The 25433-nt window shown below is 48.7% G+C and overlaps 2 protein-coding genes across 9 annotated transcripts in view; one reads left to right on the top strand and one right to left on the bottom strand.

Annotated features, from left to right (window-relative positions):
- The first annotated feature begins 1074 nt into the window (after positions 1-1074).
- On the top strand, positions 1075-4635 carry LOC102152736 (cancer/testis antigen 47A-like). Of its 2 annotated transcripts, none has more exons than XM_038588164.1 (3): positions 1075-2047; positions 3236-3380; positions 4426-4635. In XM_038588164.1, exons 1-2 carry the CDS (start codon positions 1090-1092, stop codon positions 3337-3339), a joined length of 1062 nt encoding a protein of 353 aa, XP_038444092.1. In that variant the 5' UTR covers positions 1075-1089; the 3' UTR covers positions 3340-3380; positions 4426-4635. The 2 variants fall into 2 exon arrangements, with proteins under 2 accessions (XP_038444092.1, XP_038444091.1); XM_038588163.1 differs by having other exon boundaries at positions 4505-4635.
- Positions 4636-8725: 4090 nt separating this feature from the next.
- Positions 8726-25433, bottom strand: part of KIAA1210 (acrosomal protein KIAA1210 homolog) — a 58483-nt gene continuing 41775 nt past the window's right edge. For 3 of the 7 annotated variants that reach the window (XM_038588168.1, XM_038588165.1, XM_038588171.1), the window contains 6 exons: positions 23663-23866; positions 20907-21015; positions 14915-19891; positions 13701-13891; positions 12416-12524; positions 8726-10714 (listed from right to left, as the gene is read on the bottom strand). In XM_038588168.1, coding sequence (XP_038444096.1) covers positions 10542-10714; positions 12416-12524; positions 13701-13891; positions 14915-19891; positions 20907-21015; positions 23663-23866 — 5763 coding nt within the window. In that variant the 3' untranslated portion in view covers positions 8726-10541. The remainder of the gene's footprint in view (positions 10715-12415; positions 12525-13700; positions 13892-14914; positions 19892-20906; positions 21016-23662; positions 23867-25433) is intronic. The other 4 variants (XM_038588166.1, XM_038588170.1, XM_038588169.1 and 1 more) reach the window with 4 other exon arrangements.

The raw sequence follows: 25433 nt of genomic DNA on the forward strand, positions 1-25433 counted from the left end.
CCTGCAACTGTTATTATTGAACACTATATATTTTTGGAAAATAGCTTTTGTTGTGGATTTGGTAATATTTCTTAATAAATTCAGCTTAAAACTACCAAGTGAACAGTGCTTTTATACAAAACTTATACTTTGGCAAAGTCATTACAATGACAACTAGCATTGTTTGGATCAAAGTAATGTCAGGCTGCTTTATATACTTGCCATGTTGTCAAAAGGTAAAATAAGTGAGATTTCTATTCTTATACAAATTTGCAGTGGATATGTATCCAAGCTCAGACTATAGTTCCAGCAGCTTTTATCAGATCCCTGTGAGAGTACAAAGGAAATTTTCATATTTCAAACTCAATTGTGCAGTTGAAGAGCTTCCACATAAACTTCAAGTGGAAGTGATTAATCTGCAGTGTAATGACATGTTAAAGGCAAATATCAAAAGAAGACTCTAACAGAATTCTTTAAATGTCTTCCAAGAGATGAATAGGCTCAATGAAAATCATGTTTGTGGATTGATACGAGTATTTAGAAGGACCAACCTAACGGATTGATATCGATATTTGCCAATATCTCTGTGAAAAGACGTTTGCAAAGATGAACAGAGATCTCATTAGAGATCAACAGATGAACATACGCAATCAATTTTGATGACAGCACAAACCGTGAACCCTAACTAAACAAAATATTTTTCTCTCAAAAGAATTCCATTCTTCTCATTAGTAGGCCTCTACTATTAAAAAGTGTATGTAATTGTTATTATATTTTTAGTTTCAACAATCAAATATTTGTGTTAATTTGTTTTCTCTCTTTTTATAGAAGTACCTACGTAATGGTCTTGATTTTAACTCTGAGCTTCCCCAAACCCAAATGTTAACTATTTGCCCTTTATAGGAGTTTCTCCAACTTAGCCGGCAATATATTGGATGATTATGCTTTTTCAGAGACTTGTAAAAATAAAAGGTCTGCAGTTGCGTGGCCCTAAAAGCCGTGGAGGGCCTAAGGCCTCGAAGCACAAGATGGTGACCAGGAGCAGCCCGGAGGCCAAGGGCCTAGGCCCTTCATTGGCGGCTGAGCACGTCAGTCCCTGCTTGTCGACGAATGAGCGCGCGCCCATTGTTGACGCGCCAGGCCCCGCCCCCCGCCGCAGCCTCGCGGAATCCCGGCCGCGCCGTCCGCTGTCCCCCGAGGGGAGGCCTGGGCGGGCCGCTCCTGACCTCCGCTCCCTTCCTTTCCCGTCGCGGACCTCCCCGGGCTCTGCCACAGACTGTCGTCCCCTCGGTGGGCGGCTCCTCGGCCGCCCGGCCCGCCCCGCTTCGGGCCGCGCTGCCCAGGGCCTCCGGTCTGCGGCGGCCCAGCCGACGGCCACCGTCTTCGCCCTCGGCGTCGCCTCCGCCCGGCCGACGCCCCAGCGAGGCGCTGCCCGGTGCCATGTCCGCCTCCGGAGACCCGGGCCAGGCCCCAGGAGGCCAGGATAGCCCCGTGGGCGCCGTGGGGGCGTGGGCCCCAGTGGCCGCTGGCGGTGGCGGCGGCGGCAACGGGGTGGTCCTCGAGTCCGGGCCCCAGCAGGCGCAGGCGGCCGGAGTCGCCGGGTCGGCGGGAGGCGTCGGCATGGAGGTCGTGGGTCTCCATCTGGCCATCGACCCCGAGGGCGGCGGCGCCCACGCCGAGGAGGCCGAGGACGACTCGGACTTCGGGCCGGCGGACGAGGACGGGGAGGAGGCGCCGGAGGACGACCTGGACATCCTGGTGGACGCCCATCAGTTCCCCATGGTCAGTTTCCGTTTCATGTTCCTGGACTTGGTGCACTCGCTGCTGCACCGCATCAACTGCAACAACCATATCCTCGTGCGGCCCCGCGGCGGCGGCATGGTGGTCCCACCCCAGCCTCAGCTACGCGACAGCCTGGGCCAGCACCCCGTGCCCCTGGCTGCGCTGCCTACACCTGCAGCGGCCGCCGACGTCCACGAGTCCGAGGCCTCGTCCGAGGAGGAGGCCGACTGGGAGACGGCGGAGGAGCCGGACGAGGAGCCGGAGATGGGGCCGGCGGCCGCCGATGGTGAGGGGGGACCCGCGCGCTTCCTCCCGGGCTGCGGGCGGCCCTGCGGGCGGAGGGTCGGTCGGGGCCCCCCCAACCCAAGCCCAGAGCCCCCCCCTAACCCAAGCCCAGGGCCCGAACAGGAGCCCCCTTCCCTAGCGACCTAAGGTTTGGAGAACGAAACTTGCGGCCCTCTGGCAGCCTCGGCCAAGAGACCCGAGGGCCGCGGGGGCAGCGCGCGAGCACTCAGGTCAACGTTGGCTCAGAGGGGAGGGGAGAGGGGGCGGGGCCAGGCGGAGGGTGGGGCTGGGGTGAGGGGGCGGGGCCATATGAAGGGCGGGGCCAGGGAGAGGGAGGGGCGGGCCAGGCGGAGGGCGGGGTCGGGGAGGGGGAGGGGCGGGCCAGGAGGGGGTGGGGTCAGGCGGAGGGTGGGGCTGGGGAGAGGGGGCGGGGCCATATAAAGGGCGGGGCATATGAAGGGCGGGGCCAGGGAGAGGGAGGGGCCGGCCAGAAGGGGGCGGGGCCGGGCGGGGCCGGGGCCGGGCGGAGGGCGGGGCCAGATGGGGGCGGGGCCAGATGGAGGGAGAGGCCCAGGAGAGGGAGGGGCGGGCCAGGAGGGGGCGGGGCCAGGCGGAGGGCGGGGCCGGGGAGAGGGAGGGGTGGGCCAGGCGGGGGCGGGGCCAAGCGGAGGGCGGGGCTGGGGGAGGGGCGGGCCAGGCCGGGGAGGGGCCGGGCCTCGAGGGAAAGAGCCTGCCAATGGCACACCTCGTTTTTGTGCGTGGCTTTTAAAAATGTCAAGTCTTAGTTTGTCCCCATCATGGTGAACTGATACGTGGTTGAGGAACTAATGAGCTTCACCATAGAATGTGTCGTGGGGGCAAAACATTTCTGACAAAAACTTAGAGAATGGGGCAGACCCTGATGATTCCAATCCCTTCTCCGAAGGGGCCAAAAATAGTCAGCAGCACAGGGTGGCAGGTGGACTGGAAAGAGTGTCACTGCGAAAGTAAGTGATACAGCGGCGCAACAGTGAGGGCCTTGGAGAGGCTGCATCAATGAGTAGGAAGCTTCCCAGCTGTCATTTTCAGAGTTACTGCTATCCTCCTGCTTCTCCTGCGGGTAGAGTACGGGATGTCACTATTCGCTATGCATCGGGTTGGTTTTTCCTGTGAATGTCTGCTCCAAAGTCTGTATTATTCTTCACCAAAGGGACAACTCCATACCAGTATGAAAACTCTGACAAAGAGGCCCAAGGCTCTGAGAGGGGGAAAGAAAAAGAGAAATTTGACAATAAACAAGACGGACCTAACTAGAAGGGATCCGGCCCAACAGAGAACAGGGCCAGAAAATCCAGGTATGGGTATAGCTTTGCACATCACCCGACCATTCCCGGCATTTACCTGTTACTGACAGTCTTCTTCTTTTTCAGTTCTCCTAGTAAATTAAGAAGTTTGCTTAAGATCAGTTTAAAAATTCAGTTTTAGCTGCTCAGAACATTAATAGAATACTAATGTATCTAGTAACAGAAATCACAGTATATTCTGAAATGTATTTCCGTGGCTGCTCATTCGTTCTTGTGAGGTCTTTTGTCCTCTACCTGTGAGACTACTAACGACCGGTAGAGGTATCAGTAGCCGAGACCAATATTTGTTTAGAGAACAGTTACCGGAAGCAGCCGCGCAAGTGGCTGGGCTGTGCACTAATTGGACCTTCCTTACTTGGCCATGGAAATGTACTGCCTTGTGCTAACTAGGAGACAATGCCTTTGCCAATGTGATTACATACAAATAGCAAAAAGTCGAGAATTTCAAGTAGGACCACATTTAATGATTAATACCTAATATTCAGGTGTAGATTTTTGTATTTTATGTGAAAGTCTAAAGCAAGTTAGTCATAGTATGGTGATTACTTATCACTGAATTGGTAATGAAGTCTTGAGGTGTATCTTGTCTTTGAATATATTTAAATGATTAACTTTTTTTTTGTTTTTTGCATTTCCACAGCTGTGTATTTCATTATCACAGCTTCTTTTTCATATGGTAGATATGGAAACCGAGGGTCTGGGAGAATAAGGGAGTAGCATTTGTGGAATGAGCATAGGCTTTTAAGGTGAAGAGATTTCCTTAAATCTCCGAATGGCCTCTCAAGGGTGGAGGGAAGCATTTACGGTGCTAGGCAAGAGGGAGACAAGGTTGGTAGGCTCACAAAATTGAAGCCATGGGTTGCACGAGCACCCTATACACAAGGGTACAGGTTACAAGAGTTAAATGTGTGGTACTCAACTTGAGATACAGCACACAAATGCAGCATGTACATAGAGCTATTTTCATAGGTTTAGAAAGTCACTGGTGCTGGTTAATGCTGTGGAACTGCTAATTTTCTCTCATTTCACCCTGCAGTTGGAAGAAATAGAAAGAAAATGAAGAAGCAAGAAACTGCTGTTCATTATTTTTAAGATTTTCTTTTCTTTTTTTTTAGAAGCCCGTGGGAATTTTATTAACACCAATTCGGCATTCCAAACTGCATCACCAAAAAGACTCCTCTCTTACTTGTGACTGGTATATTTGACAGCATTTGTTCTGGTTAAAAATAAATTTGTTTTAAATTAATAAGATGGAACATAAGCAGATTTTATTTAGATAGATTATCCTGACTCAAATCTTTTTCCTCTGTGTTTTGATCCACTTCACCTTCACTGACACGTATCGCCCTCCACCATGCGGTGCGCCTACTTTAAATGGTTTTATTACAGTCCAAAATAAGTTAAAATGTTAAGTGTAAAACAATTTTTGTAAGGAGAGAGATGTAGGTCAAGCCTTTAGAGCTACACTGTCTACTACGTTAGTGATTAGCCATACGTGGCTACTGAAATATGGCTAGTCTAATTTGAAGTGTGCTGTTAAGTATAAAACATTACATTTAAGTCACTGATGATTTTATACTGATTACATGTTAAAACAATAGTATAGGGCAGCCCGGTGGTGCAGCGGTTTAGCGCCGCCTGCAGCCCAGGGTGTGATCCTGGAGACCCTGGATCGAGTCCCACGTCAGGCTCTGCATGGAGCCTGCTTCTCCTTCTGCCTGTGTCTCTGCCTCTCTGTCTCTCATGAATAAATAAATAAATAAATAAATAAATAAATAAATAAATAAATAAATAAAATCTTAAAAAAACAAATTCATTTTGCCTGTTTCCTCTTACTTTTGAATGTGGCCATTAGAAAATTTTAAATTACACATGTGACTTGCATTATATGTCTGTTAGCACTGCTCTAGAGCAGGGTTTTGAAGGAAACCTCATGGATGGCTGAGCCAGCCCAGAGGCCAGATGGGGCGGCTGCACCTGGGCCCAGATGCTGATTAGAGCAGTGGTTCTGGAAGTTCAGTTCCCACAGCAGCAGCAGCAGCAGCAGCACCCAGGAATTCTTAGGCTCTACCCAAGACCTACTGAATCAGAAACTCAGAGGGGAGGCCCAGCACTGTGTTTTAACCAGCCCTTCAGGGGATTCAGATGCAGCTAAGGGTCTCAGAAGCACTGGTTAAGAGCCACAGGGAAAGAAGCCAAGACTCACCAACGGTAGAACCAGCCTTGATTTACTAGCTTGGGGGTCGCAGGTAAAGTGAAGAGGATGGCAAAGCCTGGGCTGGGGTAGGGGTGGGGAGAGGCCCAAGGGCTGAGACACAGAAGGGGCTCAGATCAGCAGAAAGCTGCACAAGGGGAAAAGCTGGTGCCACAAGGATGCACAATGATCACCATGTGTTGATTGTGGATACAGATGTCTGGAGTAAAAAGCACGCATAGGAGAGATGCTTACACATGTAGCATGTGTGACAGTATGCGTGGGAAAGGTAAATAACTCCTTTAGGATGGTGGTTACTTCTTGGGGAAGCAAAGGGAGGGGAATCCTCTTGGAGAAGACTCCACAGTGGCTCAACTATATTTGTAATGTTACATTTCTTAAGCTGGGTGGTGGGTACGTAGATGTTGATAGGGTATTCTAATTCTGTGTAGATCTGAAATATTTCCTGATAAAAAAATGAAAAAAAAAATAGAGGAAAGAGAGAGAATGGGCTTAATTTCTAGACTCTAAGGGGGAAAGAAGGTACAGTTGTACCTGAGCAGTGGATCAGAGAAGAGGAAAGGCCAGAGGGGAAGGGGCTTGAGAAGAGAGGGTCTCATTTCTGCATTTAGTTAAGGCCCCCCGGGGGGTACCCCTGGCAGCACTGTCTTCTCTCATATTCTGTGCTAGCACATTTCAGAAGCTAACTCACAATAGCATTATTGTTGAATTGATGTGGAATTCACTTAAAACCAACCATTTAAGGGCACCTGGGTGGCTCAGTGGTTGAGAGGCTGCCTTCAGCTCAGGTCGTGATCCCCAAAACTGGGATCGAGTCCCCGCATTGGGCTCCCCACATGGAGCCTGCTTCTCCCTCTGCCATGTCTCTGCCTCTCTCTCTGTGTCTTTCATGAATAAATAAATAAAATCTTCTAAAAAAAAAACAACCATTTAAGAGTGAGCGATTCACTGACATCACAATGTTGTGCAACCACCACCTCTTTAATTCCAAGACGTTTTCATCAGCCCCAAACTCTGTACCCATTAAGCAGCCACTCCCCATTTCCCCCTCTTCCAGCCCCTGGAAACCAGCAGTTTGTTTTCCAACTCTATGACTTTCCCTATTCGAAGGGCATCTGGGTGGCTCAGTAGGTTAAGCCTCTGCCTTCAGCTCAGGTCATGATCCCGGGGTCCTAGGATCGGTCCTAGGATGGAGCCCTGCATCGGGCTCACAGCTTAGCAGGGAGCCTGCTTCTCCCTCTCCCACTGCTGCTCCCCCTGTTTGTGCTCTCTCATGCTCTCTCTCACTGTCAAGTAAGTAAAATCTTAAAAAAAAGTTTCCCTATTCTGGACATTTCATAGAAGTGAAATCATACAAATGTGAACTTTTGAGTCTGGCTTCTTTCACTTGGCATCATGTTTTTGAGATGCATCCATGTTGTAACAGGTATCCGTACTTCATTCCTTTTTATGACTGAATAATATCTTAGTGTGTGTATGCACCACAATTTGTTTATCCTTCTGCTCGTAGACATTTACTTTGTCTCTGCCATCTGGCTGTGGTGAATAGTCTCGCTATGAACATGCCTGTTTGAGGATTTGTGCATTATTTATACATGTGTGTGGATCCCTCCTCCCCCCTTCCCTCACCCCCCAGGATGGTGAACTTCTGAATGATTGGGACTATAAAAGGTTTGATCTTTTTTCCCCCTAAACCTTAGGCACTGAGTTTTTCAGTTAGTAGATACTCCACACTCAGGCCTCTTAAAGTGAAGTAAACCAAACACTTTGACGATCCTTTTTTTTTTCTTTATCACTAGTGTTGATGTTTTACAATGTATTATATGCTCCTTAAGGCTCCACCCATGTGGTGACACAGAGGCACGGACGCCTGGTTATCATCACCTAAACTGAAAGGCCAGGTCAACAGAGAGTTTTCCGTACAGTGCGATTTGAGGGCCTTCAAACTGGTTCTGGTTGGTGTGTGTTGATGCTGTGCTCGTTGTACTATACTAGTGTTTTCAGACCCAAGCAAGAGGGACCCACGTCCTGAGCTCCATGCTACAGAGGCCCCGCTTTGGTCCTCTTCCATCCACCCCCTCCCTACAGGACTAGGATCCCAGCTCACGAGAAGGAGGGGTGTGCCCCTGCTAGCCTGTGCCCCTGGTACGTGGCGCCCCAGAATAGTCCCAAGCCTGTGGCCAGGGCCTGCGTGCTCCTCTTGGTGCTGTCCTCGGCAGGGCTGGCTGCACTGTGGGGGGGGGGGGGTGTGCTCCCAGGCCTAAGGGGGAGGGGGTTTTGTGCCTGAAACAGGGAACAGGGCTGGTCTAGGACACGGGGTGAGGGGGCAGCTCTTCCTACACCATCGGGGCAGGACATAGAAGAGTCTGAGAATTCTAAATCCTTTCAGGTCATTATGAACATACACTTGTCGTGGAAGGAGATAAACCATTCAATAAAACATGCTGATCTAGACATTTCAAAAATATACATATATGGTATGTGGATCCCCAAATGAACTCTTTTTCTGACCCCTCCAAGTTTTACAAATGTTACGGCCAGTCCAGGTTAAGTATCTGGTCTATTAGCCCTTGCCCCTCTTCACTCCATGTTACACTTTATTACCTGGGCATAGTGAGGCCCCTGGCTTCTGAAAATATTTGTTCTTTTTAAATTTTTTATTTATTTATTCATGAGAGACACAGAGAGGGAGAGGCAGAGGGAGAAGCAGGCTCCATGCAGGGAGCCCGATGTGGGACTCCATCCCAGGTCTCCAGGATCAGGCCCTGGGCTTAAGGTGGCACTAAACTGCTGAGCCACCTGAGTTGCCCAAAAATACTTGTTCTAACAGCCAATCTTGCTTCTAGTCCCTAGTCCAGGCTGGAGGACAGCCATCAACCATTCAGCTCCCTCTACTCCCCACTGGTTCCTTTCTTTGCTCGCCAGGTGTTTATACACAAAACCTCTCTTTAATACCACTTCCCTCTACAAATATCCACCTGGGGGGGCCATCAGCATGGTCAGGGCACATTTGTCCTCTGCACAGTCTCATAGGAACATCTTGCTTCTCTGACAACCCTCAGGTCTGAGTTATCAATATCTTAGTCAACTTCCCTCCCCACATGACAAAGTGACAAAGACAGACTATGGAACAAGCTTTATTGACTTTATTTGCTTTGCAGATACATACTAAAAATCAAGAACGCTGAAGGAGGGTGAAAACTTGTTAGAATGCGCATTTAGGTGTTAAAAACTTAACTTCATAACTTAAAAACAGTTGTGTTAGCTGTGGAAAAGAAATTATTAATGAAGAGCTCTCAAAGTGAGAAAAAGCTAATGGGGGTCTACTCTGAGGGAAGGGGGTAGGGGAGGTGTTACAACTAATTATGGGGATCACCTGGGTAAAGGGCATCTACCTAAATCAACTGTTCACTGTGGAAGTACAAAGGAAATCAAATCCAATCAATCAAAAACCCAGCATTATTAGAACGGCAAAGATACAGTATCAGGAAAAAAATAGATGCTTTATAAAGAAAATGCAAAATCCAGCATATGATCGTACAAAGTCACGTTAAAGCATCCCCAGCAAAACCAAGCACCACGGGTTCAAATTAGCTCTGGCACCTCACTGCCTCAGTGAATCTGTTTGCAGGAGGCAGCACCCCACTCAGAATTTAAAGGCACAGTTAGTTGTCTCGGCTTACATTTCTGTTTTAGCAAAGTGGCCCTGTAGTGACAGAAGCAGACACAGTGAAAGGTAGAGCAAGACGCTTCTGGGTCTCCTAAGGAAATGAGCTAGGTATGTCCGGGCACCCAAAGGAAGCCTCCGTTGGTGTTTGGTGTGTTTGCAGGATGAATTAGAAGGAAAGGACTTGCGAGAGTGGTTCATGGGGGACGGGGTAGCCGGGGAGGTGGGGTGGGGACCTGTCTAGCCTAGTAACTTGTGTGAGGTGTGTAGCTCCAGGAATGAGGGCAGGGAGAAGCTAGGCTGATTTGAGCACCTAAGGCTTCTAGTTTGCAGAAAGTTAATTGTTCTATGGCTTTGGGGTTGTGGTCTTGCTTTGGGTTGAAATCTTTTGAAACAGAGGCTGCTGAGGGAACAGACAAGAAACTGGGCATGTGGAGGTTCCCTGTTAAAGCTGCTAAAAAAGTTAAAGCTTGTTAAAAAAAAAAAAAAACAAGATATATATGCCATTCCAGTACATTTCTCAGCACCTAGAGAGTCACAGTGGCATTGGGGCAAGAGATCAAGCACTGATGAATTAGCCATCTAGGGGAGCCCTATAATCCCTGGGAAATGTTCAGCCTCGTAGGGAGGTGCTTACTGCTGCCAGGCTGGTGGTGCAGGGCATGCTCAGAGAGGGCTTTCTATAAGAGGCATTGGGGGGCTCCAGGGATACCAAGGTGGTGTCTCAAAAGGCAATGGCTAATCAGGGGACTAGCTGTGTGAAACTTTTCTTGAAGACCCAGAATTTTTACTTCCACCACCTCTTCTCAGGGTCTTCTGTGAAGCTTGAAGCAGCAACCAAAGAACTGAAGCATTTAACCAGGCTCATAAAACCTAAAAGCCAATCCTTGGGCCAAATCATTTGGCCATTTCCATTCAAATTAATTTATTTGATCAAGGGAAATGACCAACCCCTCTTTGTTACTCCCACAAAACGTTTTTGCTTTCTCTCTTCTAAAATTCATTCATTGTCCAAAGTTAAAGATTTCCCAGTTCTATAGCTGTGCATTTTCCAGTTTTTATAGAGGAGATGCTAGGTTGTCAAATGTTGGCAGTGACTGTACTAAAAGTTAGGCATTCATGGCATTTGTTACATTCAAATAATTGTTAGCTTTAGTTGAAGGGTCTTTTGGTTAATAAAAAGTGGTTATGGTAAATAAATCACTACATGGCATTAATGAAGCTATTGGCAACGATCATTTGAAATGCTGAAGCTCCGCCCAGGAGCTATTTATTGCATGATTTCTGCTATATGGCTCCAAGCTTTGGCTTTCTTCTTGGCCAGGGAGAACCAAACTGGCTCATCTGGCTGTGCTGGCTCTTGGAGCACAGCTGGGAGAGTTGAAGATCGCCTGGTTTCTTTTTCCACTGCAGGCACTTGAACTATCTTCGGATCTTCAAATCCTATGAGAACCACAGAAGTAAGAAGCTCCAGAGACACTCGGGTATGTTAATGGGATATAGTAGAATTTTTCCTCCTTTCCGGTTTCCTCTGGCTTCCAAAAGTCAGTGCATGTGCACTGCTATGGGTGGTGTGTCGAAGGGATAAAATCTACATGGCTGTGGCCATGAGGGCCTGGGCATGGGAAGGCCTGAGAGAAAATACCTAGAGCTGGAACGGCCAAAGTTTGGGTGGTTATTATTAGATTATCTTACATTTTTGAATTGAGACCATAGAGGAAACAGACAATATGTTACCTATTCAGTTTTTTACATTTCAAATCAGGTAATGTTATTTTTGTTTGGCTGATCCATGTCACAGGAAATGACTAATGACTTGGTAGATCTACCCAGTAAAAGTCTGTGCTAAAGAACACCATACCACCTACTCTGACCAAGCAGACAACCGCCCCATCCCCCAGTTCTACTCCTTACTTCATCCTGCTTTATGGCTGACTGACTCAGTGGCTTAGACTCAACCAGTGTGCAGGCTACACATTAGAATCACCTAGGGCTCTCTCTCTCTCTCTCTCTTTTTTAAGCAACCAGACTTTTATTTGGTCAATTAGAATTGCAATTTTGGAAGACACAGATTTGGGTAGAAGCCTGACTGGTGTTATATAGCTAGAGCTTTTTAAAAAAATACCAATGACTAGGTGCACCTGGGTGGCTCATTTGGTTGAGCATCTGACTCTTAATTTCAGCTCAGGTCCTGATCTCAGGGTTGTGGGATCGAGCCCTGAATCAGACTCCATGAGCCTCCTTAAGATTCTCCCTCTCTCCCTCTTCCCCTCCCCTCCATCTCTAAAATAAATGAACAAATCTTTAAAAAATATATAAATGAATAAAAGTGCCAATGCCCACACTATTTCCTGAACTACTGGAATTAGCAATGGAGCTAACTAAAAAGCTCACCAGGCAATTCTAGCACAATTAAGAACCACTTGACAGGAGTACAGTGCCCATGAGATTATTAATAACTATCAGCAGGTCAGGTGTTACTATTTCATGGCCAGACAATGGCTTCCTAAATTCCTAGTCTAATTTCTTCATGAAGGGGACTAAGGGAGAGGACAAAGATGATTCAATACATATCCATTCTCCCCTCCCCCTGCTCCAATGGAAAAGAAAATCCCTCTGGGACACAACTCTACTATTGAGACCATGTTCTATTCTATCCCAGTCCAGTGTTTGCTGGACTTGGAGAAACAAGACTTTTAAATAGTTAAAGGAAACAATTGGACACCACTGGGCCTTTACAGTGGATTACTTTAAAGTGTCACTGGGGCTGTAGCAGGTAAGAAAGTACTGCTTTGCTGTAAACTGGAAAGTAGCTTGGTGCTTTCCTCTTGAATCTCAGCCACAGGACCATTCTACCGAGTGATCACAGCTCTGTGCCTATATCAGCTTCCTCCATGCAGCAGAAGACTAGGAGACCCTCTGAAAGTTACATACCGGACTCAGAGTAGTCCTAACAATTAGATTTTCCTGAAACAAGCTAATATCTGTACCTAATGGAAGAGCCATGGGAATCATGAGGCCGATTTGAGGTGTGGGAGGGGTAGGGAAAGACATGTTGTCTGAGATTGAAATTGCTAAAGTTGCCCAATATGCTGCTAGGGCTCCTTCTTTGGGGGGGGGGGGTGGCGGGGGAGGTGTTTTTACCTGCTTTGATGGACTTGATGGACAGCTTCTTCTGTGCCATCTTCTCCTGTTTATTGACAACAGAAGTAAAAATCTTTCTGGGTTGGTTTTCATTTGCAAGGCCAGCTCCCTTTAATATAAAAATGAAAACAAAAAGTTTGTTAAGTCCCAAGGTGGAAAAGAGCGAATTACTTATTCAGAATACCACAGAGTGCAAGTGCTGTTCCCTGGCTATTATGAGTTCAACATTAGTCAAAAGGAAAGAAAGAGAAAGACAAGGAAGGAAATAGCACTGTGAGGACCTTGGCTTAGAATTTAGGTTCACAAAACCTTAGCTAGGTCCAAGTTTACCACGTTTGAGATCTGGAAGGAAAGGTTGTCTAATCACACAAATAGCATAAATGGGCTAACAATTATTTAACTTGAGAACAATCCTTTCCCTAGCATGTTGCCAACACTTAACAACGAGCCAACATGTACTCCTTGCACTAGAAAGGGATGTAGCTACAAGTCTCTTCAGAATTGTACAGTTTTTAAGCTTTTCAAATGAACCTCTCCACAACTGGTCTAAATTAATGAGTTTATATACACTAGTGCATATCTCTTCATATGTACATGTGATGTTTTCTTAGGTCAGTGTTCTGTCATTTTGACAAGAAGGGTTCTCATCCCAGTACCTCCAAAGACATCACAAATGGGACAATGAAAGCAAAACATCATCCCGTCATCTTTGGTACACATGTGGGAACATTAGTCTAGATCATCACGTAACTTTGCTTCTAACCTGCAGGGAGGTGCCACACCAAACCAAACCAATATGTAAAGCCCCAAATATCAAACATTACCTTTATAAGGTCAATCATTATGTATGATATAGAAAGGTGCCCAGAAATGAAATGTCAAATGAAAAATAGTACATATATTTTGATTCCATTTATACTGTCTTGAATGCATACATATATTCACAGGCATAAAATGCCTGTAAGGATAGTTACTCAACTCTCACCTCAGTGGTAACCTTGGGGGTTTTTTCCCCCGTAACTTATTCCTCACTGTTCAATCAATTTCATGGAATCCTGCTCTAGAATATTTAGGACAGGATTTTATTTACAGAACCTTCTCATACTCATTACATTTCACAAACTCTTTCAGAGCAAAAGTAGGGCACATTATTGTATGTGTACCAGGCAAGACTCTTCCCCCGAAGTGCACCCCCCGCTCCACCGCCTTGATTAATGTACCCAAAGTGTACACTGCACACTTGACAAAATTCCAGGTACAAGCTTAGTCAACCAACTCTAGTAACCTTTTGGAGTGATTTGTAGGGAGGTTCTACCCCTCTAGGCTCTTTGGCCTCAGCCCTGGCTCCAGCTTTGTTCTTGGTTTTTGCCTCTTTCTTAGGAACATAGACCTGGGAACTCTTCTGCCTCTGCTTTACCATGGTTATCCAAGCTGGCTCGAAGGTGCCATAATCTGCCTGTCGACCAGGAGCCTTTCCTGAGAAAGGAAAGACAGGAGTTAGTACTGAAGTGGGGCAGACAGGGTCTTGAGCCAGGTGGGGGCCTAACCCGCAATCATGTACCAGATGGGGTCCTTGTTAATTGCCAGATGAAAAGAAATAGAGATCATATAGAAAAGGGCCCCCTTCTTTTATGCCATCCTCATAACCTGGCTAGGCAGGAGCTACTTGTGTAGATAAGAGGCTGTACCTCAAAGTTTGCATACTGTCCTCTTACTGGTCCCATTCCCTCCCTTGTCCATCCCTCTTCCTATCCCCAAATCAGGGTAGGACCATGGTTTCCAGGTGGGCTGGGGAAACTCTCAGGAGGCCAGAAGCTCAGGCTGTTGATGTCATTCCTCTAACTCCAAGGAACATCCTATAGTATTTGGTATTTCATGGTCTCTCATGTGAGTGTGGGGCTACAGGGGCGTGGCTGTAGGCATGAAGGCCAGGTGATGGTCAGCGTGAAGGCACAAAGGCTTTGAGGGAGATTAGTCCCCAAAAGATCACCTCACTCTGGATTCATAGACATTTTAGGTGCGTGAAGAAGCTATGGAAGTATAAACATTTATAGTAAAGTAAGATTTCAAGCTGAGAGGCTGAACATAGTGCTCTACTAATGAGTTGGCTTTTAAAAACCACATGCTGGTGTGGGGGCAGCATACTATGTGTAAAGGTGTTTTGAGAAAAGTATAAAATTCCATCTAAATGAAAGGTGCACAGAGGGTTGGGGGAGAAGGAATAGGGAGATAGTAATGTGTCCATCGCAGAATGTGGATGGATGTCCATGGCGGATCTCCTTGGGAGAGGGAAGACTCAAAATTTAACCATCTCCAAATCCATTAATTGAGAATGGGGCACCATCCTGTTCATAATATCCACAATCCAGCCCTATCAAAGCAACAACTAGCAGGCAAGTCTAGAAGAGACTCTACTCCCACCCATGCATTCAAGACTTTGATTTCTAGCTCTTTCCTCCACTTGGTACCTATGTGCCCTCTGGCAAGAGAAAGTCTCACCTGGGACCTTGTAAGCAGGTTGCTTCTTGATGAAGCATTCAGATTTGGGCCTGCTCTGTTGCTTTTCTGCAACTTCAAATGGGTAGGTGAGGTACTGTGCGGTGCCCAGGAGCCCCTGGGAAGCACTTCTGATTCGCTGTTCTTTACCTGCCGAAGATGAAACTGGGCCCAAGAAGAATGAAGAAAGCTTGGTAAGATCATCTTGTTTCTCCCTCTTGTACTTCTTCAAGGAAGGGACCTTTCTCAGGCGAACTCCAAAAAGGTTTTCCACACTAGCCCTAGTGGTGGACACATTTGGATGGCTGTTATTTTGATTGCTGCCCTCAAGACCCTCCTCCTTAGAGACAGTGCCCCCCAAAGTGGGCACCTGCTTGGCAGGAGCAGTAGTGAACTTCACTGGTTTGGTAGCAAAGGTCAGGATATTCTTGATGGGGTCTTCAGAGCCTTGTTTATGTTTCTTGGCTTTGTTTGGAGAAGCTGGGCCTTTTGGTTGTGACCAGCTGTCAGAACCGCCCTCAGAGATGGTTCCCTCAGTGGAGGCGGCCCACACTGGACCTGAACGACCCTGTGGCTGATATTCAGGGCCTGCAAAAGCCTGACGAGGGTGTCTGGGAGGCTGAGGCTCCTCAGACCTGCTCCGCTTTACAGGTACACTCACTGGGCCTGTTGAGAAAAGCTGTGGCTGTAATTTGGCCCCCTCTTTGGCTTGGGGAGGGCCTCTGAAAGGCAGCTGCCCTTGAGAACTCTTCCGTTCTTCATGAGAGCTCTGAGAGACAGAAAAGGAGATCCCTTGCTGGTACTCCAGCTTTCCCAGTGCCTGGGAAAGGTGTCCGGGGGGCAGCTGATCCTTGGAACGGCCCCACTTCAGGGGGGCACTCTCTGGATGTGAGAGAACTTCTTTTGGGCCTTCAGGCTTCCCAGAGGGCTGTATAGGGTGTGGTGGCATAGGCAGTAGCTTCGAAGAAGTGCCTCCCTTGGTACTGGCATTCTCCAGCTCTGAGAAAGCTTGGTACTGGACTTTTGACCTCAGCAGAGGTTTGGAAGGTTGATTTGCAGGTGGAGGATTCCTAGGGCTTCTCCCCTCAGCAGTGGGCCTCTCTGAAAAGACCTGTTCTGCCATAAACTTCACAAATGACTGGGAAGGCTGCCTGGACACTGAAGCTTTCTTAGACTTGCCTCCTTCAGCAGCAGTGATCTCTAGACGTGAGGACAGCTCCTGAACCTTAGACCTCCCCAAGGGCTGGGGAGCTTGTTTGGAAGGCACTGACTTCCCTGAAATGGCTACCTGGACAGCATTCTCAAAAGTTGATGACATTTGCTGGACTTTGTATCTGGTGGGAGGCTGGGAAGGCTGCCTGGAAGGCCCTCTCTCTGTAGAAGCAACCCCCTCAATGGCAGCGCTTTTCAGAGCTGCAGGAGCCAGCTGCTTGCCCAGCGGTTTGGTCAGGGGCTGAGAAGACATTCTGGGAGGGGGCTGCTCAGTAGAACTGCTCCTCTGGGCCACAGAGCCCTCTGGAGCTGCCGAGGCTGGTTGCTTGCCCACTGGTTTGGTCTCAGGCTGAGAAGACACTCTGGGAGGGGGCTGCTCAGTAGAACCACTCCTCTGGGCCATGGAGCCTTCTGGAGCTGCCCAGGACGGCTGCTGCTTGCACACTGATTTGGTCAGAGACTGAGAAGACATTCTTGGAGGGAGCTGCTCCATAGAACTGCCCTTCTGGGCCACGGAACCCTCTGGAACTGCCCAGGATGGTTGCTGCTTGCTCACTGATTTGGTCAGGGACTGAGAAGACATTCTTGGAGGGAGCTGCTCCATAGAACCGCCCTTCTGGGCCACAAAGCTCTCTGGAATTGCCCAGGACACCTGCTGCTTGCTCACTGATTTGGTCAGGGTCTGAGAAGACATTCTGGAAGAGAGCTGCTCCATAGAACCCTCTGGAATTGCCCAGGACACCTGCTGCTTGCTCACTGATTTGGTCAGGGTCTGAGAAGACATTCTGGAAGAGAGCTGCTCCATAGAACCCTCTGGAATTGCCCAGGACACCTGCTGCTTGCTCACTGATTTGGTCAGGGTCTGAGAAGACATTCTTGGAGGGAGCTGCTCCATAGAACTGCCCTTCTGGGCCACAGAGCTCTCTGGAACTGCCCAGGACACCTGCTGCTTGCTCACTGATTTGGTCAGGGTCTGAGAAGACATTCTGGAAGGGAGCTGCTCCATAGAACCGCCCTTCTGGGCCACGGAACCCTCTGGAATTGCCCAGGACACCTGCTGCTTGCTCACTGATTTGGTCAGGGACTGAGAAGACATTCTTGGAGGGAGCTGCTCCATAGAACCGCCCTTCTGGGCCGTGGAGCCCTCTGGAACTGCCCAGGACGGCTGCTTGACTTTTGCGCTCCCTGGGGTCAGGGAAGCGCCTCTGGGAGGCTTTGGCTCCACCGGAGAGCTCCGTTCTCGGGCCGCAAGGCTCCTGGATTCCCGGGAGGCGGCTCGGGCCGCCGCCCGCCTCTTCCGGGTCTGAGAAGGCCTCCTGGGAGGCAGTGGCTCCAGAGAAATGCCCCACTCCAGAGCGGCGCTCTCCAGACTCGCAGAGCTCTGCTGCTCGAATGGGGAGCTCTGCCAGGACTGCAAGACGCTCCTGGGAGACGCCGGCCCCGCGGGTTGGTTGCACGCGGCAGAAGCGCCCGCCGTGTCCAGAGGAGGGAGCTGTGGCTGGAGTTTTGGCCTCACCGAGGGCTGGGCCGGGAACCCGGACGGCAGCTCCACAGACGCGCCCTCCTCGGCGGCGTTGTCTGACTCTTGCTGGGCTTCAGGATTCGGCAAGGACGGAGGAGCAGAATGTTCGGGGAGCGGTGGCTCCACTGCAATGACCTTCTCGGTGGCGGCACCCTCCAGGCCGGAGAACACGTCCGGTTCCACCTTGGGGTGCACCAAGGGCTGCACAAGCACTTGCAGAGGCTGGGGCTCAGCAAAGGGCACGGCGCTTCCCGCGCTCGCGGGGACCTGCCCCTGGACCAGAAGCGGCGCCGGGCGCTGGGAAGCATGTCTGGGCAGCGGCAGCGGCTCCACCACGACGTTCTCTTCGACCGGGGCGCTCGGCACGCTCAAGAACACTTGTTCCTCGACGGCTGGTCTCGCCAAGGCCCGGAACGGACCTCTGGGAGGCACCACCTCCACGGAGACGCTCCCCTCCACGACTGGGCGCTCGGGCCTCTCGGGGACGGCTTGCTCGGGTTTCAGCGGGGGCTGAGAAGGCTGTTTCGGGGGCAGCAGCTCCGCGGCCCTGCCCCCTACGGCAGTCGCCATTTCTGGACCTTTGGCGACTGGTTGCTCGATCCTGGGCTGCCCGGTGGGCCTAGAGGAGACTCTGGGGGGCAGCGGCTCCAGAGAAATGCTGCAGTCCTCAGCCGGGTTCTCGCGGCCCCCGGGGGCCTGATGCTCGGCCTGGGGGTGCAGCCAGGACGGGACAACCTTCCCGGCCGGCGCCGGCTCCACCAGGCTGCTCCTCTCCGACGACACTTGCTGCTGAAGCTTGGGCCTCGAAAAGGACTGAGCGAGCCCCTCCACGGAAACGCCCCAGTCCTCGGGGGCGCTCTTTGAACCCGAGGGGATCTCCAGTACGTCTGTGGGCTTCCCGGGGGCCTGGGCAGGGGGCCTGGGGCGCACATCTTCCTCCGAGGTGCTCCAGTCGTCAGCGCTGCTGTACTTCGCGCCGTAGCTGTTGGATTCGGCGGAGGAGGCCCAGCCTTCCGCCTCCCCCAAGGCCCGGGACGCGCATCTGGGAGTCAGCTCCCCCTCTGAAGCCCTCGGGTCCCCGGAGCTTTTGGAGACTGAGAAGACTTGTAGGTAATCTTCAGGCATCCCCAAGGACTGCAAGGGGTGCCTGAGGGCCAGGTGCCGCCCCGAGTCGCGCTCGCCCTCTGAGGGACTGGCCGAATCCGAGGATGCTTCCTGAACTTTGGGCATTGTCAGGATCAGGGAAGAATACCGCGGAGCCAGCGGCTGCTCCGGCCTGCTCAGTTCCACAGCCGAACTTTCCGACTCTGTGAAGAATTTCTGGTCATCATCTCTGGGCTTCGCCAAAGCCTGGAACGAACGGCCGCGAAGCAGCTGCAGCTCAGACCCGCTGGCCTCCTCTGAGGAGCTCTCTGAAGCCGAGGACCGCTCCTCAGCCTCGAGGTCCGCCAAGACCCAGGAGAGGCTTCTGGGAGGCAGCCTCTCTGCAGACACGGCCCCCTCGGCCTGAGTGCTCGTGGGACCCGAGATGCTGGCTGTAACGGCCCGCAGAATGCTTCCGGGAGACTTTTCTCTGCAGACCGCTGGAACATCTTGAACTGACTCCATTTTAAATTTGATGGCTTGCAAATCAAAGCTGAAAGCTTCCTCCCTTTCTGACTGGATATGAGAAGGATCCATAAACACTTGAGCCTCCATTGCAACTGAGAAGATGACATCTTCTTGGGTTGTGGACAGAGAAGCTCTGGCTGCTGGCTTCTCGGCTTCAGGGCATGGCGATGGATCGCTGACCGTGGACTCTGCCGAGTCTTCCGGGGTGGCTGGTGAGGCCAAGACTTTTCTGACTTTCAAATCGACACCGGCACCTCTCTTTCTGGTGGCATCTTTACCTGAAAGAAGCTCCTGAGGAGTAGGACTTTCTGCCTGTGGAGTCGTGGGCTGCTCCAGAACTTGCTGCTCCAAAGACAGGTTCCAGAGAAGATGATCTCTGGCACTCTGATTGGCAGGTGGGGATCCCGCCCTATCACTGCGGAGCCCTCGACTGGATTGTTTGAAGCTTCTTCCTCTGGGCACACACTCACTAGTTCCTGAAGCACTCGAACCTTTCTTTGCACCTCGTCTTCCATGTGCCGCTGACAATGGGTAGCTCTGACTCCCAGCAGCATCTGCACTTGCGGCCTGATCTACTGTCTTCTTATCGTAAGTTTCAGTTTTCTTGCTCTGTTCCAGGCCTGAGACACCTGTACCTAAGAAAAATAAGGAAAGGAAAAATATACATGCCTTTCACTTCCTAAAATTTGAACATTCTGCCCTGGCCCAGCGGGTACCTATTCACTACTGAATTCCTCCTTACAGAGAAGCAGCCATTCCGAAGAAAGTGAGTGACCTGGTCACTATTAGCCTCTGCAGTTGGAAATTATTTTTGAAGATCTTTTTTTAATTTTTTATTTATTTATTCATGACAGACACAGAGAGAGAGAGAGAGAGAGAGAGAGAGAGAGAGAGAGAGAGAGAGAGAGAGGCAGAGACACAGGCAGGTGTGTGAGCAGGCTCCATGCAGGGAGCCTGATGTGGGACTCCATCCCAAATCTCCAGGATCACGCCCTGGGCCGAAGGCAGACGCTAAACCGCTGAGCCACCTGGAAATTTTTAAATCAAACTGAAATCTCAGTTTTATGAACTGATTACAAGGTCAGCTCATCAACAGCAAATCAGTAGTTGGATCCACCTTTACCTGTGAGACACATTGCAAGTCAATTCCCCATTATCCAGTGATTATATGGAAAACCAAAGTAACTGCCCCCACAAACACAGAATTGGTCCTAGCCTCTGTGTGTAAAAGGGACAACTATTAAAAATAAGTAAGAGAAAAATATTTAAAAGAAAGAAAATTTGATTTTCATTTCATTTTCTTCTGTGTGTGTGTGTTCAAGACAGTTTTGTGGTTTTGTTAGTTTTCATGGATTAAACAAGCTGATAAACAAGCAAGCGCAAAATACCTCTCTGGTTAGAAATTCACTTAGATAGGATAGAGATCCAGGTAGAATCTTTTACCTTAATCCCATGCAAGTGGTAATGGTATTAGTCAGGCAGTATAGATGGAGAAACCTGGACCACTTTGATATGCATCTTAAGTTGAAAGCTCTCTGAGGACCAGGGGCAGACAGCAGCCTGGGTAAATCTTATATAGCTCCTGTCAAAAAGCACTGTGCAATTAAATTCATAATACACATTTCTGAATGAGTGTGCGGCTGTGCCAACCTGGATTGTCTTTTTTCGGCTTCTTTCGGTCAGCTTCTTTTGGTTTGGTTGTACTCTTCTCTTCTTCAGAAACCAGTAGAAGCATTGACTCCTCTTGCTTTGGTTTTGCCTGAAAGAGGGAAAGAAAGAGCTTCAGACTGAAGTGCTTCCCACTCACCCCTCCATGGTTGCCAAAGAAAATAACATTAGGAAAAAAGTTCTTGATATCCAAATAGCTCTGCTGGGAGCATAACAATAACCATAGAAATTATTTCCAATGGCATTAATTCCCTGGTGATCATTTCACCTACTATATGTGATCATTTTACCTATTGGAAGTGATTCACCTAGATTGGAAGTTTCTGGTCTCTAAGTGATATGCTGCAGAGAACCCTCTGTGACACCCCGGAAACTGCTGAACCACACTACAAGGCCATCAATCCAAAAGTGGGGTTGTTGGGCCTGATGGCAATCATATTCTTGGCAACATTGGAATTCCCAAATTGGCTTCAGCAGATTTGGGAGCCAAACTCAAATCCCATTTGGCTTCTTTTCAGGGAATTTAATGAAAGCATGAATTAAGCCTTTCCAGCTCAAAAGAAGAAAGAGAATCTGGGTTTTGCTGGGAAAGTAGAGGGAAAATAATGAAGGGTTCAACCCTTATGCTGAAAGAGTTGAAATTGATTTCATATAAACAAGGCTTGCAGATGATTACAGTGCAGCTTTGGAAATGTCAGAGTAGCACTGCACTGAACGGCTACCAGAATTTGCCTCATGTGAGCCTTTCTGCAATGCATCTAAAAGCAAATGTCCTACTCTTTACGCTACTACTCAGGGTGCCTGTGCAAACATACTCAGCTCAAAGTAATTTACTTTTGCATGAATGAGGTTGAGATAGGCCTGGGTTCGAATATCGGCTCCAGTATTTACTCACTGTGTGAGCCTCGCCAGGTTGTTCTCTAAATCTCTATGCCCACATCTATGTCTAAATCTCTATGCCCACCTCCATAAATTAGGGGTGAGGGGGAACCTAAGAAACTCCAAAGCAAGGAGCAAGTGGCAGCAGCCTCTGTGTCCAACATGATCCTGGACCCTTTCATATTCATCCATGTGTCAGGGAGAGTCACATGGAAGAAGACGTCCTGACCTTCTTAGAAAGTGATGCCCAGGCCTTTTCTTAATTAGGCTATGCTGAAGGAAGAGAGTCAGAGGCCCATACATCCTTTCCCTGAGCCAACATTCCCCATCTCCCAGGTTTGTGGTGAGACGTCCAGGTGATAATGCATATATAGTGTTTAGTGCATAGTAATTGGTCACCTTCTGCTTGACAACCAACCAAGGAGATACTCTCAGGGCCACCAGAGGGCCCCCCAGACCTGCTGTCCCTGACTGTTCTTCAATTCATATTTTGTTCTCTTTCTTTTTTTAAAAAAAAAATTATTTATTTTTAGAGAGAGAGCATACAAGTTGGGGGAGGGACTGAGGGAGAGGGAGAGAATCCCAAACAGACTTCCTGCTGAACTGGGAGCCTGACGCGGGGCTCAATCCCACAACCCCAAGATCTGACTTGAGCTGAAATCAAGAGTCAGATGCTTAATGAACTAAGCCACCTAATTTCTAAAGTTAAATTGAGGTGTCTAAGCTTGATGCACTGTGGGGTGAAAAGAGTACAGGGCTGGAGGTCAACACTGGGTTCTGGCCCTAGCTCTACTACCATCTGGGTGTGTGACCTTAGGCAACTATTTGTACTTTAATGTCCTCCCCTGTAAAATGCTTATAACTACAAAATCTTTTAGTGTCTTCCAGTTCCAATTCACAACCCTTTACTTATACCCCAGAGTCACTGAAGAATTGAGTGTTTGACCAAAGTGAATCTTCCAGCTAACTGACACATCTTTTTAAACACCAACATCTTTTAGCAAATTAAAATTTACAACACCAATATCTTTTACCTTTTAGTAAAAATCTTTTCCAAAGGCACTATTTCCCTATCTTCTTAAACAGATATCAAACACAGATAAACTTTTCTTGATGACTTGGATAAATAAGGAACATGATCGATTACACTGGACTATGATATGGTGTGGCCCTGAGAGATTTAGATTTACTGAGGTGGGCATGGTTCTTGATCCCTCTACTAAATAGCCCCAGATCATTCCTGCCATCTTTCTCTGCTATCAACTGTCACTTCTCCTTGTTGTCAGATCTCTGAGTCTCGTGGCCATGTTTTTAACATAATTGGCTTGCCTAAATGTATTTTTGCCTGCTAGAAAATCATGTGACACAACTTTGGGACATCTATGTGACAATGAGATTTCTAGGGGCATTAATAGCTGAATTCTGAATGCTTGGAGTTGCTGGAAGCCTTGCCTCCAAATGAGTTGAATGGGGCTGCAATTTGTAACTCATGGGTCTTACCTGATTAATAATTTCCTGATCTGGGCCATGGTTGAATGTCCTCTACAAAGAGGGCTGAATGAATTCCCAGACGCTAAGCCAATAAGCAATTCCTGGGGTTTAAGCCACTGTTTCTGCTTTCTTCAGTCCATTTTATGTAAATACCACATGGGTAGTACATCCTACCCACTAGATACAAGTTTGCTCACCTCTGGCGGGGTGAGGGGTTGTCAAACTTGGGATAGTGCCCTTGACTTTACCATCCTTACTTAGGGCATGGATCCCCTAAACCATACCACTCCCCAAGAAGCAGTTTGTGAAGGTTGGAACTCCTCTTTCACTATATGGGAGTTTGTTCTTAGGCCTCTTGAAGGACTTACACTGGTTTGAGGGTTCTTCTTTTTCTTTTGTTTCCGGGGGTTTAAAGCCATCTTGTGTCGAGCAGCTGAAGAATCCAAACAGCCCTTGGTGGTGGCCGGGGTGTTGAAACTCATGGGCAGGTGAGTGCTGCCAGGAGAGGCAATCATGGCAAACGTGGTCAACGACTGTGAGCGGATCGGTCCAGGTGAGGGCTCAAAGGAGCTCTGGAGAGAGGGGGAGAAAAGGAATGAGTCATCTCCCTATGCTGCCACTGGTCTCAAAAGCTGGAAACTTCTCTGGCTGAAGAATTCCTAAAGAAAAAAATCCTTCTGGTCAATAGACTCCTTAGAGGCAAGGCGCACACTTCTGCTGGGTCCCTTGTAGGTGAAAACAAGAAAGGGGAAATGAATTCAGGTTGCTCCCCTGCTTAGAAAGGATTCAGGAGCTCCCTTTTGCCCTCAGGACAGGAACTCAACCATTTAATGGAGTTCACAAGGTCAAAGGATTTGTGTTTTCCCTTGTCCTATACCCCTTTAATTAACAGGAGGGGCTGATTGGGGTGAGAGGCACAGTCTGTGTCAGGAAAACCCATCAGGGCTGTGGGGTTTCTCCATAGGAGGGCTGGGTAGAGGGGAGAAAATCAGGTTCAAAGAGGGCTTGTCTGTAAGCTGCATTTGCAGAAACAGCACACTACCTTTATTTAAATTTACTGTTCAAGGGCGCCAGGCTGATGGGAGGACCTGAGTACCCCCACCCCCAATGAGGTGAGGATGGAGCCTGTCACCTTGTCCTCATTATGGCTGGCTTCTACCTCTCTGAACTATCTGGTCCCTGGGGCTCCCAGTTGAGTTCCTCCTAGGAGCCTCAAACTACTCTCCTCTAGGCTTCTTGACATAGCATTTTCTACACCTCAAAAACACACCCCAGAGCACCTCCCACTCCTGAGAAGCTCCCAATATTTGCGTCAGGAGAGCCCCTTGGAAGGCCAGGTGATAAGCCATCTCTCTCCTGCACACCAATGGAAAGTGATACAATTGAGCAGGTGGACACAATCTTCATTTCTGTTTACTCACTAGCTCTTTCCAAACTAGCTTTACATAGCACTAGGGTCCCCTTTGGTATTTGCAGCTCTCACATCTCTTCATATTCCACCCACCCCCCACTACTTTATGTTGGTTCAGTGATAACCTTAGCTACTATCTTGGTTCCAAATATGGTTCTTTTATGGCCAGAGATTCCAATGCCTGGGGTGTAACACAGTGCTAACGGGTCAGGCCAATGATAGATCCAGGTCACTGTTCTGTTTTTTATTCTAGGAAAAGGGGAAGGAATGGAATGCTAGTTATCTTTTGTGGGGTCAGTCACACAGAATTAAAAGTGGTTCCGGAGGCCTTTTCTAACTTGTTCATGCAACTCTCATCCATGAATTTATAGAACACCTCTTCTGGGTACTATATATTTGCTTGTGTGATCTGGTGGAGTTGTTAATTTAACATTCAGTGTACAGAGTAAGGTCTCTTGTTTTGTTGTTCTGAAATGTGTTCATACTTCAGGGCAATCTTATAGTTCCGGTATTTGGGGACTACATGATAAGGTCCATACTCCCACTAACCTCACATAATCTATCTCCTGTTACCTCTGTGACTATGCCTCCCATCACTTTCTGTTCCAGACATACTGCTGGTTTGCTGAACTTCAAACATTCCATGTGTGCTCCTCCCTAAGGGCATGCTCTTCCTTCTGCTGGGCATGCTCTTCCCCCATGTACATGTGGCTGCCTCTCTCACTTCC

This window comes from Canis lupus, chromosome X (assembly GCF_011100685.1).
Source record: "Canis lupus familiaris isolate Mischka breed German Shepherd chromosome X, alternate assembly UU_Cfam_GSD_1.0, whole genome shotgun sequence".
NCBI lineage: Eukaryota > Metazoa > Chordata > Mammalia > Carnivora > Canidae > Canis > Canis lupus.

Excerpts from the sequence above, each read along its gene's own strand:
- LOC102152736 (XM_038588164.1), top strand. The coding sequence starts at position 1,090 with ATGAGCGCGCGCCCATTGTTGACGCGCCAGGCCCCGCCCCCCGCCGCA. Across the intron at positions 2,048-3,235 it reads GGGGCCGGCGGCCGCCGATG|GGACAACTCCATACCAGTAT; the intron begins GTGAGGGGGGAC and ends TCTTCACCAAAG.